This window comes from Mesoplodon mirus (assembly GCF_964341445.2).
Source record: "Mesoplodon mirus genome assembly, chromosome: 13".
NCBI lineage: Eukaryota > Metazoa > Chordata > Mammalia > Artiodactyla > Ziphiidae > Mesoplodon > Mesoplodon mirus.
The window spans coordinates 11,182,315-11,195,705 of record NC_138989.1 but is presented as its reverse complement, the minus strand read 5'-3'; the positions used below and the strand labels follow the sequence as shown (position 1 = coordinate 11,195,705).

The following is a 13,391-nucleotide window of genomic DNA, read 5'->3' as shown; positions in this document are numbered from 1 at the left end:
ATTCTGGAAAGAAGAAAGCTATGCAATAAAAAGAATATCATTCTTTTATATTTTTATAAAACTTTATATTTTTATGAAATTTTAATATACACTTAATAGACATTTTAATATAAATTTACCGATTTTTATGTATGTGTGTATATGATACACATGTAACACGCATTATGTTGTATTACGCACACAGGGACATAATGGACGTAGTTTTTTTCTTGACTGAGCAGTATATTGACCACATTTCCACACTAGTAATATACTCCTACACCACACCCATGACCTTTCTTTATTTAGAAAGTAGTATCAGGATGACTTGAGGCTAGTTGCATGTTGTTTTGTGTTTTTATCTCTTTAATAACTCACAACCCCCATAGAATAACTGTGAATGTTCTCCCCTTCTGTTTTTATTCTAACCATTACTCAAGACATTACCATTTACATAGGATGGTTGGCTTAGATGTGGGAGGGAAACTCAAGTTTGAGTTTTCTGTGAACTAATTGAACCTTTCCTCATGCACTTTGTTAATTCAGACCTTGTAATATTACATATTTAGCATAATGGAGGTCCCCTGACCCAGTTTACCACCTAATCCCTGGCCAAAAGCAGCTTTCAAGCTGGGTCTAAACCAGTCTCGCTGTTCTAATTGAATTTATGATTTGATTTCTTTTAATGGTGTTCTCAGGAAGTAAATTGACTTGGAAACTTGAGTTTTCCGCTCCTAAGTAGCAGGTTAAAGAATGTTTAGAATCTTGATTGGAAAAAGCCCATTGTGGGAGTGAAGTACCTCCTTTACTGTGATATCTTAGCAGTGGATTATTTCACTGTACCAGCAAAACAGAGTCTGTCTTCTTCCCCCACAGAAATAATGGTTAGATGCAGTGCTTTGCTGGGAGATGTGTTTTGGTGGAAGTTATATGAGTTAGTGGGTCTGTTAAGCCAACTCTCTGCAGCCAGAATGAACCAAAGGTTATCTTGACTGAACTGGGCTGGCCTAGGCCAGGGCTGCCAGCAGCAGCTCAGCTGATGTTTCCAACTCCTGTCACCCAGTAGCTGCTCCTTCCTCCTGTGGCAGCTGTTACTGACTCATTTGGGCTTTGGCCCTGGCTTCCTCATTTTTCATCCTCTGCCTTGTCCCTGAACTTGTAGAAGAAGGTGAGGGTGGTCCTACACTACAGAATAGATGCAGGGACTGAAAGGGGGGAGTCTGTCTTATCTACTCCATTCAGAGCTGCCTTCCCGACTGACCAGGCCAAATTAGATACCCTTTGGTGCAAGTCTAACAGTCAGAACTTCACCTAGTTAGTACTTTCCAGGTGTGATTATTTCATATTTGTCACTGCCACTGTATTTGAAGCTCCTGACGGCAGGGACCTTGTGGCCTTGTTCACTGTCCTCTCCACCCTCCAGGGTGGTCAGTGGTACACAACAAGTGGCTAATGAGTATTTGCTGAATGAGTGATCAAAGTAAGGACTGAATTTGGCTTGCCTTCTTGTTGATGACTTACTTGGACAAATAGAAAGTATATAACGGGACAGTCTGTTCAAGCCCACCTGTTCATTTTGTCCACCCAACCCTCCTCAGTGTTTCGGGGTGGAGGCAGAAAGTGGGGACAGAGGTTTTACTTAAAAAATTATAATTTACTTTTTGAACTGGGTCATATAGTTCAAATAAAAAACTAAAATACAGAGTTAGTTTTCTAGCCCTTTCCTTGGCCCTCTTTTCCACTCTGCAGTGGAACCAAGAATGTAATTTTTAGACTTAGAAGGAGATTAGGAGGTCATCTGACCTAATCCAAGGATGGAAGCCTGTAAATTAAACCTGAAATCCAGGCTGTTCCTCAACTATAAATTAAGATTCCTTTAATTATATTTTTTGTTGTGTTTTTTTTTTTCTTCCCTCCTTTGCGTCCTTTCTTTATTCCTTTTCTAAATTTGGGCCCTTAACAATACTGTATACTTAAAATTTGTTAAGAGGGTAAACCTTATGGTAAATATTCTTACCACAAAAGGAAAGAAAGCCACAAAACAATAGTTATAATAGAGGGTGGGAGAAAACTTTGGGAGGAGGTGGATTATGTTTATGGCCTTGATGGTGGTGATGGTTTCACAGGTATGTACTTATCCCGAAACTCATTGAGTTGTATACATTAAATACGTACTACTTCTCACATGTCAGTCATACCTCAATAAAGTGGTTAAAAAAATAAATGTGTGTCTTTTTTCCCGCAGGTACCACAAGAGCCAGGCCATCTATCTGGAGTCAAAGGACAACCAGAAATTGAGTTGTGTGATCAGCTCTGTCGGAGCCAATGAGGTAAGACTGAACTTCTGTCACCCTTTAGGAAAGCAAAATGGAACAAACCTGCAATGTGAGTGCCACCAAGAAAGTACGGTGGAATCACAGTGTTGTATGTGGTTTAGATTCTAAAGTCAGCACTTTGAGGCTGAAATTGCACATAGGCAAAATCACCCTTAAAAATCCCTTACTTTGTATGACTGCAGTTTATGCGGGTTTGTGTAAGCCTTGTGGTTTTGTGAACTCCCTGCAGAGTAATTGAGTTGGGCACCACTGTGATAGACTGCAGGAAAGGACACAAGGCAAGTTGGTGTGATGTCTGCACGTTCAAATCCTGCTGCTTATTGAGGCAGCCATCTGCTGAGGATGGGACTTGCCGTTGGAGCATACTCTGTCTTTGCTGTTATTTCTCTCGAGCTTTCATGTGCACTCAGATTTGTTTCATGCTCTGAGGATCTAACAAGGCACCTGGCACAGGGCCTGGCACACAGTAAGTGTTCAGTAAATGGGTGCTGGCCTGATCTGACCCACACACTACTCTTCACCTGCTGTCTCTCTAATCCGACGTGTCCTGTTGTGCTTCTGAACAGTGAGCTACCAGGCTCATACCCTCAGGGACTGGTCTCCTCCAGTCTCTCTTATAGGATGGGAGCTGGTTGAAAGTCAGCTCTGAGGGTCATGCTGAAGGATGATGTGACTAGCCTGTGAGCTCTCCAGCTGACCCTTCTTTAGGAGGGTGTCAGCAGTGTGTAACCGGTATTGTTAGTAGTCAAAAAACAGTTTGAAACGTTAATAGCTTGTTTGGCTTGATCTTTTATCAGTCCACAAATGTCTGCAAAGAAATTGATTTTTATGTGTCTACCTCTGTAACTTATTCGTGCCAGTGCATAGTAAGTCTAATGAAGGTGGATTATGAAATAACTTAAGCCTATTCTATTCTCCCAGCTTCCTGAATTGAAAATGCCCTCAAATGTGACTAGTTGGCAAAGTGATTGTTCACTTAGAAGTTAGGGAGAGCCTTCCAGATATATGAATGTCATTTTCCTCTGGGCTCGTGATCTGTGTGTCACCCTAAGCCAGGTCGGAACAGGGCATCTCAGAGAGCCGCTGCCCTGGCAGGGGGCTTTGCAGTTTCACAGCGGAGCACGTGTGCCTGGCTGTGTGGGCTGCTGGACAGAGGGCGTGTGGCCTCCTCGTCCCTGAACCTAATTTCAGAACCCATGCATTATTCTCTGTGACACCTCAGGACTTCTCAGGGAAACAGAAATGCAAGTTAGATTTTTTTCTCTCTCTCTGTTGAAGATTGTCACCCTTTGACATAATAGAGTGTTAGCGAAGTCTGACAAGGAAACGGTGACACTGAGACATGTCTCCTGGAGGGGAGAAGCCTCAGTGCGTCGGAGGCTTGCAACAGGGAAAACATTTCTCACTTCTTGGAAGTATTCCAGCTCATTTTTTCAGGTGAAATACTAAGTAACACTGAAGCTGCTTGGCTTCTGCATAACTTGACTCTGAGCATATTTGGTGCGTGGGTCTGAGCATGTCGGTGACTGGCTCTTCAGCCCTCCTTGGGGTCAGTTTTCAGTTTAAAATGGTTCTGCAAGGTCCTTCAGAGGCTCAGCCTCAGGTGAGGTCTTTATTTTTAAACAAGTGTATTTGACTTTAAAGTCTCTTTGTTGTTAAATAATCACAGTAAGGAAATATGAAACTGAGAATAGCTTTCTCTTTTTCTGAATAAGCTTTTTTAAAAAAATAAATTTATTTATTTATTTTTGGCTGTGTTGGGTCTTCGTTGCTGCGTGCGGGCTTTCTCTAGTTGCGGTGAGCGGGGCTACTCTTCGTTGTGGTGCACAGGCTTCGCATTGCAGTGGCTTCTCGTTGCGGAGCGCGGGCTCTAGGTGCGCAGGCTTCAGTAGTTGTGGTGCAAGGGCTTCGTTGCTCCGAGGCATGTGGGATCTTCCCGGACAAGGGATCGAAGCTGTCCCCTGCATTGGCAGGCAGATTCTTAACCACTGCGCCACCAGGGAAGCCCTGAATAAGCTTTTTTAAACCTGACAACTGAATGGGCAAAGGAGGAGCTATATTTGTAAACTTGTACTTGCATATATAGGTGAGATGCAGATCTTTAAAAAACTTATGCTTTTGTCTCCATCTGATCATGTGTTAATAACATGGATGAGAGAAGGGGTGAGAAAGCAGGGAACCAGGTAAGAAGAGCAAGGGGCTTTGATGTCAGGCGCCAGGATTCCCATTGGACAAGTGGACTCAGCGTTGCTCTTCTGTAAAATGGGGGTGATAACAGTACTTACTCCATAGGATTGTTCTGAGGATGAAGGAGCTTGGTCAGTTTGGTCAGCACAGTGTCTGGCCCCCAGTAATCTCCCCCACAAGTGGGTCAGGTGACCGAGGTGGCAGCTCTCCTTGCCCTCCCTGGCTACAGGGATGCCACATACCGGGTGCACTTGGCAGCTCTGGCAGGCCCCATGCTGGAAGAGCTCGTTTTCAGTTCTAGGGAAGAATACATCTGCCCTGTACAGTGCCAGACGACTGATCCCATCTGTGGGAGAATGATGCGGTCAGGAGGGAAGGACTGTCTTAAGCTAATTTGGCCTTCTCAGCATCCTCATTGGGCCTTTGCTCACCCGTGGGCATTTCTTTTGTTGTTAATTTTTCTATCTTTTGCTGTTAGGACCATTAGCCTTAATTGCCAGGAAACCAGAGAATTGAAAGGCTATACTATGGAAGTCCCTAGGGGCAAGGAAAATATTTTCTAATTTGATTGTAAGTTTATGAATATATGTGTCTTGAATGTTGATAATACTATAATCATACCATATCAAAAAGAGTCCTTAAGGGGACTTCCCTAGTGGTCCAGTGGTTAAGACTCCACAATCCCAGTGCAGGGGACACGGGTTTGATCCCTGGTTGGGGAACTAAGAGCCCACCTGCTACACAGTGCAGTCTAAAAAAAAAAAAAAAAAAAGAGTCTTTAAGATGAAGGCAAGAATGGACCTCAAGAACACCGTGCTTTCCATTTTCTTACTCAAAGGTGTAAGAGAAATGAGTTCAAGGGTGATGCCTGCTCTCTGTGGTGGAGGCATGCCTTTAGGAGGCCAGAGGTCAAGGCCTGTGAATGCCTCACGGGTTGACAGGAAGAGGTTGCCGGCTGTCTGGCTACACCTAATTCATGCAAACATCCCGATGCTCTGGAACATTTGCCCCTCAGGATTAGCCTCTCACCCTGTTCCTTTTCCATCTCCCCTGCAGATCTGGGTGAGGAAGACAAGCGACAGCACCAAGATGAGGATTTACTTGGGCCAGCTTCAGCGCGGGCTCTTCGTGATCCGCCGGAGGTCAGCGGCCTGACTTTCTCCAGTGTTGTGCTTCCCTTGACCCCTTTTCTGGAATGGTTTTTGGTTTTGTTTTGCTCTTAATAGAAAGTTTTTAACTTGGGACTTGCTACTTGCTTGGCCTTGGAAAATGGAGAACACTGTGGTGGATTCTGCAAGGCGCCCTTGTGGCCAGGCACTTCCCGCCTTTGTGTCATTCTTTCCCTGCCTCGACTTCTTCCAGTCATCCATCACCATGAGACTATTTTACTTTCAGGAGAATTGGGAGTTTGCTTTACTGATTTCTTTGTTTTTTGCTTATACTTTGTCTTTTTTTTTTTTAAAGCCTCCTTTGAGTTTGCAGGGACGTCTCTCTTAATTATCTAGGTCTTGCTGTCATGATGAGGAGTGGGAAGGGGTACCCTCCTCAGTGCATTTTCATGTTTTGAATCTGATTAGTGGGTCATGTAGCTACCTTCCTTGTCAAGCCCAATTCACCGTTTCCCCAGAAGCTTGGGGCAGAGGTCCTAGCAGAAGGAGATTAATTCTCCTGGCTCTAAGCCTTCTCAGAGAAATGAATGCCTTGTGTAACATCTGGTGTATGCCATCCATTCCACCGGCTGAAAGACAGAAAAATTCGCCTGGGAGACGACGTGCACTGCAGTAAATGGGGTTGAGGGAAGGGGGCGTTTCATATCATAAAGTGCTGAAGGTTCCATATTTTAAATGTTGTTTAAAGCAAGTGGTTCATTCAAACGCATTTGTTCTAGCTCAGGCTGGAACAAGAAGCGGTCATTTCAGAAGCTTTCGTTTGTAATTCCCTCGTCTCTCCTGCTCCCAAGTAGATGAGGTGGCACCTGCCGCCGGCTGGTGATCCGGGTTGTCTGTGGTCGGTGGGGAGGTGAGATGGTTGGTGGAGTCATCAGTGATCTGTAGACTCTCACTGGTAACTCACATCGCACTCTTCTCGTCGCTGATGCCAGTGTTGCCTTGGCCATTCCGAACCCATGGAACCTTGTCAACACTCCCGGGCTCCCAGGAGATCTGGCCCCAGGTTGCAGACGGGGAAGGCCGTTGGCTGCCGCTAAACCTGCACTCTCCCTAATGAATCCTGGTGAAACAGCCTGCCCTGCTCCCTTTCCCTCATTCCCATAATGGGAGAAATAACTCACTGGGCGATGATTTTCTTGTTTTGTTTCTGATATTCTAGTTGCCACCTTAAGATGTTTAAAGTATTTGGGGTTAGAGCAAGTATTAGCATCTCTATGGGCAATCAGTAGACCTTATACATCCTGGGAAATCTTTGTAAGTAATTCCCTTGGTCTCAAGTGATTGTCTTCGTGTTGTCTCTTGATGTACACACCCCACAGCTAGTTGTAGAGCTGTGATAACAAGTAAATCACCTTCTCCAGAGTCCTGGCTTCAACAGAGACCAAACCCTACTTACTGACTCAGAGTAAAGACTTGTACAGATACATTTTATTTTTCATTTATAATCCAAGTTTCCTCTCATTTTTTTCTGGTGTTGGAGTCTCATTTAGAGAACAGGACAGATGAGGCTGTTTATCAAAATTGCCTGGCGTTCTGAGTTTCTTCTCTGCCTCCCAGCCCCCCATGATTATGATCTTTGCAATAGTGAACCAGAGCGACAGTAAACAGGGGCTTCACCTTTTGTTTCTTCTTGGCGGCCTTTGCTGTAAGGGAGGCTCTCTCTTGATTGAATTGTCACTGTGGTGTGTGTTACCTCCCATAATATCAGGGAGCTCTTTGTTATCCCCTTGTGCCCTGTGATGGAAATTTATTTAGATGTATTTAGTGTGTGTTACCATCGAAGGTGGTTTATTTTAATTTTTTTTTTTTTTTTAATGATTATCTTGTCTTCCTAACACTGCACCAAAGTTTGTTTTTTTGGGGAAGGATTGTATCGATAGCTACTTTTCTGCATGGATGCAGCAGCAAGTTGCCTTGTTTTCTTGCCTTGTCTGGTGGGTCCTTTGTGCTTTCATGAAGTAACTGGTGATTTGAAGACCGGGCACTTTACCCTTTTCAGTAAATTTGAGGATGTTTGAGGCCACACTTCGGCATGGTTGCAGCCCCACCGCTGCCTTCTCAGTATCCTCACAACCTTTAACAATCATGATCTAGTGAAAATGAGGGAAGGAAACCGTAAAGTACACTTGAGACACAGCAACGTAAATTATATTCCTGATCCCGAAGACTTGCTTTTTATTGAGTCAGTCCAGGGATGAAAAATCAGCAGTTCTTCCCCTCAGAGAGGCCCCTGTGGTGACCTGGGGTGGAAGATCCCCCTTGTTGGGAGATGTAGGTGCTTTTGTGATGGGCAAAATCGAACGAGAGAAGGAAAAAACAGACTTTGAGCTTCCTAGAATAAGAGGGGCCTGGCTTTTAGCCCGGGTGGTTATTCTTCTTCCAAAACGTCTTTGTCTCTTCTTGGACTCCAGGGCACTGGATGAATTACCAAATTCAAACTGTTTCCTGCAAGTGGTAACTTGGATAAAGTTTGGTCCACACAATTCCAATCAAGAACCTATACATGCGTTAATCTGATCAAGAACCTGTATGTGTGTTACTCTGTTCAAGAAGCTGTATGTGTGTGATTCTGATCAAGAACCTTTACATGTGTTTTGTTCAAGGCATCAGCCTCAGGTATTACACAGTGTTTGCTATGGGTGTGGCCTAATGTTTATTTTACCTCCACTTGGGGGTTGTTGTGTGCTTCCCTCAACTCCCTCTCTAAGCCAGTGTCCTCTTGAACAGTTTCCAGATTTCTGTAGCCATACCAAAGTCAGGATGTTTTCATTCATTCGGATACCAGTATTTATGGAAGTCTAACTACCTAACTTACCTTAAGGTTTGAAAAAAAAACCTTCAGACTGGGGCCAGTGTAAGATCCCAGAGGCTGGTCTGCAAATCAGGCTACTTGTATTGGTGTGTAAGACCCTGCGTTTAGGACTGGGTGACTTTTCTAAGAGAAATATGCGGGGGGGGGATTGGTTCCACTTTTTTTTTTTAACCTAACTTGGGGCTGGGTGGGGGGAATCCTATTTTTTACAGTATTTTTGTTTTTCTATTAACATTTCCTTTTATCGTTGGATTTTTTACGAAAATTCCTCCTGATATAAAAATTGTTTCTAATCTGGGAATTTGAAATCTTGCTACTTAATGTTGCACCATTTTTTCCCAAAGAGTTTAAACCACTATAATACCAGAACATGGCAAAAAATAATAATGATAACTTAGAGCCATTGCAAGCAGTTGGTGGGCTTTTTTTTTTACAATAACATCATTAACTGGTACATTAAATGTTCTGAGAGGTGAATGTAACAAGTAGAGGGTTTTATTTTTTTTTAATGACAATAAACTTTCAAAGAGAAAACCAGCACGTAGTCTGTATATTTTTACTGAAATTATATCCATTGACTTGTATATCCATTGACTTGACAAATGATTGAAATTTATTTTAGGTTTTCCCTCCAGTAATGGGGAAGGAAGGAAGTTGGGGAAGAGGGAGGGGCCTACTAGACATTTGCTCGTTATGAAGGGTGAGGTATGGAGTGATGTCCAAGACTGACTCTCAGGTTTGCAAAGATCAGTCTAGGGGTGTCGACCCTTAAATGTAGCCAGCTGTCTCCTGGTTGGAGAGGAGAAAAGAATCTGATTAAAAATGGAGTAAATAGGGACTTCCCTCGTGGCACAGTGGTTAGGAATCCGCCTGCCAATGCAGGAGACACGGGTTGGAGCCCTGGTCCGGGAAGATCCCACATGCCACGGAGCAGCTAAGCCTGCAAGCCACAACTACTGAAGCCCGTGCACTTTGAGCCCATGCTCTGCAACAAGAGCAGCTACCGCAGTGAGAAACCTGCGCACCGCAATGAAGAATAGCCCCCTGCTCGCCGCAACTAGAGAAAGCCCGTGCGTAGCAACGAAGACCCAACGCAGCCAAAAAACTAAAAAAATAAAGTGAATAAAATTGACCTTAGATAGGAAAAACCTTAAGGTAAACTGGTCTTATAAGGAGGATGCTATTCATTGGATACTCGAGAGCAGGACTTGTCAATCTCACCAAACATCATGGTATTTCCACAGCTCCCAGCACGTAAAGTGATCAGGCCACTTGCTGCCACCGGGGACTGATGTCTTGTGCTTGCAACCCAGTTGTACTTGTAATACCCATTGGGAAGGGCTGCTTCATGCTTTGGATAATGGAGAGGGGCAGTCACGATCTGAATAATTTTTTATTGTAACATAACATTCATACAGAAAAGTGCACAAGTCTTAATTGTAGAAGTTGTTTTCTCAGTGTGAACACATGCACGTAACCAGCATCTAAACCAAGAAACAGCGTCACCAGCCTCCACATAACCAGCATCTAGACCGAGAGACAGCGTCACCAGCGTCCATGAGCTCCGTAGGCTTTCTTCCAGTTACCGCTCCTCGCTAGGGTAACTACTAGCCCGACAAGTTTTCTCTGTTTTAATCACCTTAGCCTTCAAGTTCTTCAGGTCTGTGGGTCCTTCCATATTTGTTCTAGAAGAGCCAAGTCCTTGATGTAGGCTAGGGACTGCTGACCAGGGATGCAAGAGCTGGCAGCAGAGGGTGTGGCTAAGTGGGAGAGGCCAAAAAGCAGACTCAGGTCAACCATCTCGCCTTCCTGTTTGTTACCAAGGAAAACGGGGCTTGCCCTCGACGTTAGTATCTGCCTTTAACTGAGTACTCTTTATACGTCAAATATAATCGAGCCAAGACTTAATTCTCCTTTGAAACCCAGAGGTCAGCACTGTGCCTGGTCATAGTAAGTGCTCCGTGAATGTTAGCTGTCAGACAGTGTTAGTGTCACATGATGGGCCGAGAGAGGCAGACTGGTTAGTAAGAATGGCTCCAGTTCTTGGCACTCTGCCCTTCACCTGCGTCATCTCATTGAAGCCTCATGACAACCCTGGAGAGAATACACTGTTGTTATCACCAGTTTTCGGAGGAGGAAAGAGATTCTGTTAGTCACAGAAGATGGTTCAGTAACTTTCCCAAGGTCACACACTGAGTGGCCGAGTCCACATCTTTTGGAATCTGAGCCAGCTTTCCTGCCTACTACCCTTTGCTGTCCTTTCCCAGCCCCATCTGTTAAAATCACATTCAGCATTCTCACCTTTCTCCTCCAGTGCTTCCCTGGGAGTTTATCTGTTCTCACCTCTCGGACACACATCCAGAGCAAATTTTAGAGGTAAAAACACTCTTATTTGGTGAGACCCTTCCCCTTGCCGGATAACTCTGGGGTTCTCCCTTGGCATTAGAGTTGAGAGAGTCAAGTCCCCGGCCAAGAGATTGTTTCCTTTGAAAAGGCACGAGTATGACAGTTTCACAAAGGAAGGAACCGTTTAGAACATGGAGAGTAATGGGTCTTGATGGAGCTGACTTTATCTCACAAGCAACGAGAGAGACTTTGGAGGGAAGCACGTATCTGTATTTTTCTAACTCACTTTCTTCCTGCCTTTCCTATCGTCTGTAAAGTGAGGAGGAGAGGTAGGAGCCATTGAGAGCTGGACGTCGTGCACCATTACTGCGCTCTGGAGGTCAGTGGACCTTCCCATGTCGCGTCCTGTGGAGTCACCAGCTGGAAGAGCACACGGTTCTGTGTCACCTGCTGCAAGCTGCCTGCTCAGCTCCCACCAGCAACCTGGGCAGAAGCAAGAATGGAACCAATTTCTGGTCTCTCTCACTAGTGTTAGAGACTCTCCAAGCCCCATCTTTGGGTAAGCACTTTCCCAGCTTTTAAAAAGAAGGCATATTGGGACTTCCTTGGCGGTCCAGTGGTTTAGACACCGCACTTCCATTGCAGGGGGCACAGGTTCGATCCCTGGTCCGGGAACTAAGATTGCGCATGCCACATGGCGCTGCCAAAAAAAAAAAAAAAAAAAGGCACTAGATGGAATGAACTAGAAACGTGGGCACCAGCTCACTCTTTCTAGACATAATGGCATGGCAAGAAATATATTAGCTGTAGCAACTTTAGTGTTAACCAGAATATTTTTGTGAATAGCTATGATTTTTAAGACAGAGATACATATGTTTAGGAGGACCCTAGGGGAGTGAGGTAGATAAGATACAGCATAAGTACCTAAGGTGCTTAATCCCTTTACACATTTTCTGTAATCTGCGTTTGCTCAATTCCCCGGAAGATAGAAATGTATAAAATAGCAGAATTCGCTTTACAGATAGGGGAAGACCAATAATCAGAATTGTCAAGATTCTCTCCCCTGTTTCCCAGGAGCTGGAGACCCAGCAGTCTGTGTCCTGGTTTTCTGTACGTATCCGCTCGCTCTGTGCTGAAGGTGTGTATGGTCCAGGAGGTGAAGCAGGCAGTGTTCAAGAGCCAGCTAGGAGAGCAGTGTCAGGAGGGACAAAGCAGGTGCTGAGGGTGGAAGCACAGCAGCCCCAGGAAGACAGGCAGGGCCCTGCAGACAATCAAGAATCCCTTATTTCACCATTGAGTGTTTACGGAAATGCAGCGTGGTGGAGCAAAGGCTCAGAAATTAGTGTTTGAATCCGGCTTTGCTGTTTAACTAGTTGTGTGATCTTGGGCACTTTAATCCCTCTGAATCTCAGTTCCCTCATCTGTTAAATAATACCCACCTCAGACGGTGATTTTGAGGATTCTGGTATTAACACATCTACTACGTACTACGTGCCAGGCATTTTACACATATTAACTAATTGAATCCTCATAATCCTGTGAAGTAGGTAGTATTAGAATCCTCCTTGTGTAGTTGAGGAAATCGAGAAACATCAGGTGATTTGCCCAAGGTCACACAGCTGGTAAATGGTGAGCCAGGATGCTGAGCCCAGGTGGTCTCTCTTGAGTCCCTGCCCTCGTTCACTGTGCTGTGCTGTGAGTCCTATACATGGCATAGGACTGGACACAGGGAGTGCCCAGTCTATGGAGACTGTCCCTTCCATTGTCATCCTGCTGCCATCTAACTGCTCCCTATCCTTGGTTGTTAGTCTGTTAGTGCCAAATCCTAAGAGACCAGAGCAATTCCTGGGAAGCTAGTTGAGTGCCAACAGACTGTGAAGATAAAGCTGGTGGCTTTAGAGATCATGCTACGCGTCAGCTATAAATGGGCTGTGAATTCCCAGTGTGTTGGGTTGAGAAGGATTCTGAGGCCCAAATCTGGGTGGAGTGGGAAGTAGTAGCCTAATCATTTACTTTTGCCTGCCATGGGCAAGGGAGCCGATTTATTTGCCATCCCTGATTTAGTGTGACCCCTTCATTTTGAAGAGGAAAACATCTGAGGCCCAGAGATGATAATGATTTGTCTAAGGTCATATGGGTAGCTCTGGGCAGTGCACGGTTAGAACACGGTTGGGACAATTATTTGAGTACTTACTTGCATCAGACTCTGTGCTCAGAAGCCTGGTGGACAGCCCACTTGATGACCTGGCTAATTTGTTGTCTCAGTGGGTTCATTTTTGCCTTTGTCTGTGCCTGCAGTAGAGGCGATGGGGCTCCTGGGTTTGTCATCCTGATTTGGCCACTCATTGACCTTGGGACATTTACTTAATATCTGTGTGCTTCAGTGTTAGGGCACACTCGTCCCAGCGTGCTTGGGACTTTTCTGGGTTTAGCTCTGAAAGTCTGAGGAGCCCCCTCAGATACTGGCAAACTGGGGCAGCTGGTCACTCAGTTTCCTCTGTAAAGTGGGGGTGAGAATTGCCCCTGGAGTTCATTTGAGGATTAACTGATTTATTTTGGATA

General features: G+C 44.8%; 1 protein-coding gene across 2 annotated transcripts in view; it reads left to right on the top strand.

Moving 5' to 3' along the window:
• The window catches only part of SUDS3 (SDS3 homolog, SIN3A corepressor complex component), a 41,808-nt gene extending 32,788 nt beyond the window's left edge, over positions 1-9,020 (top strand). For both annotated transcript variants that reach the window (XM_082640374.1, XM_082640373.1), the window contains 3 exons: positions 2,225-2,309; positions 5,559-5,644; positions 8,083-9,020. In XM_082640374.1, coding sequence (XP_082496500.1) covers positions 2,225-2,309; positions 5,559-5,644; positions 8,083-8,188 — 277 coding nt within the window. In that variant the 3' untranslated portion in view covers positions 8,189-9,020. The remainder of the gene's footprint in view (positions 1-2,224; positions 2,310-5,558; positions 5,645-8,082) is intronic.
• Positions 9,021-13,391: the final 4,371 nt, after the last annotated feature.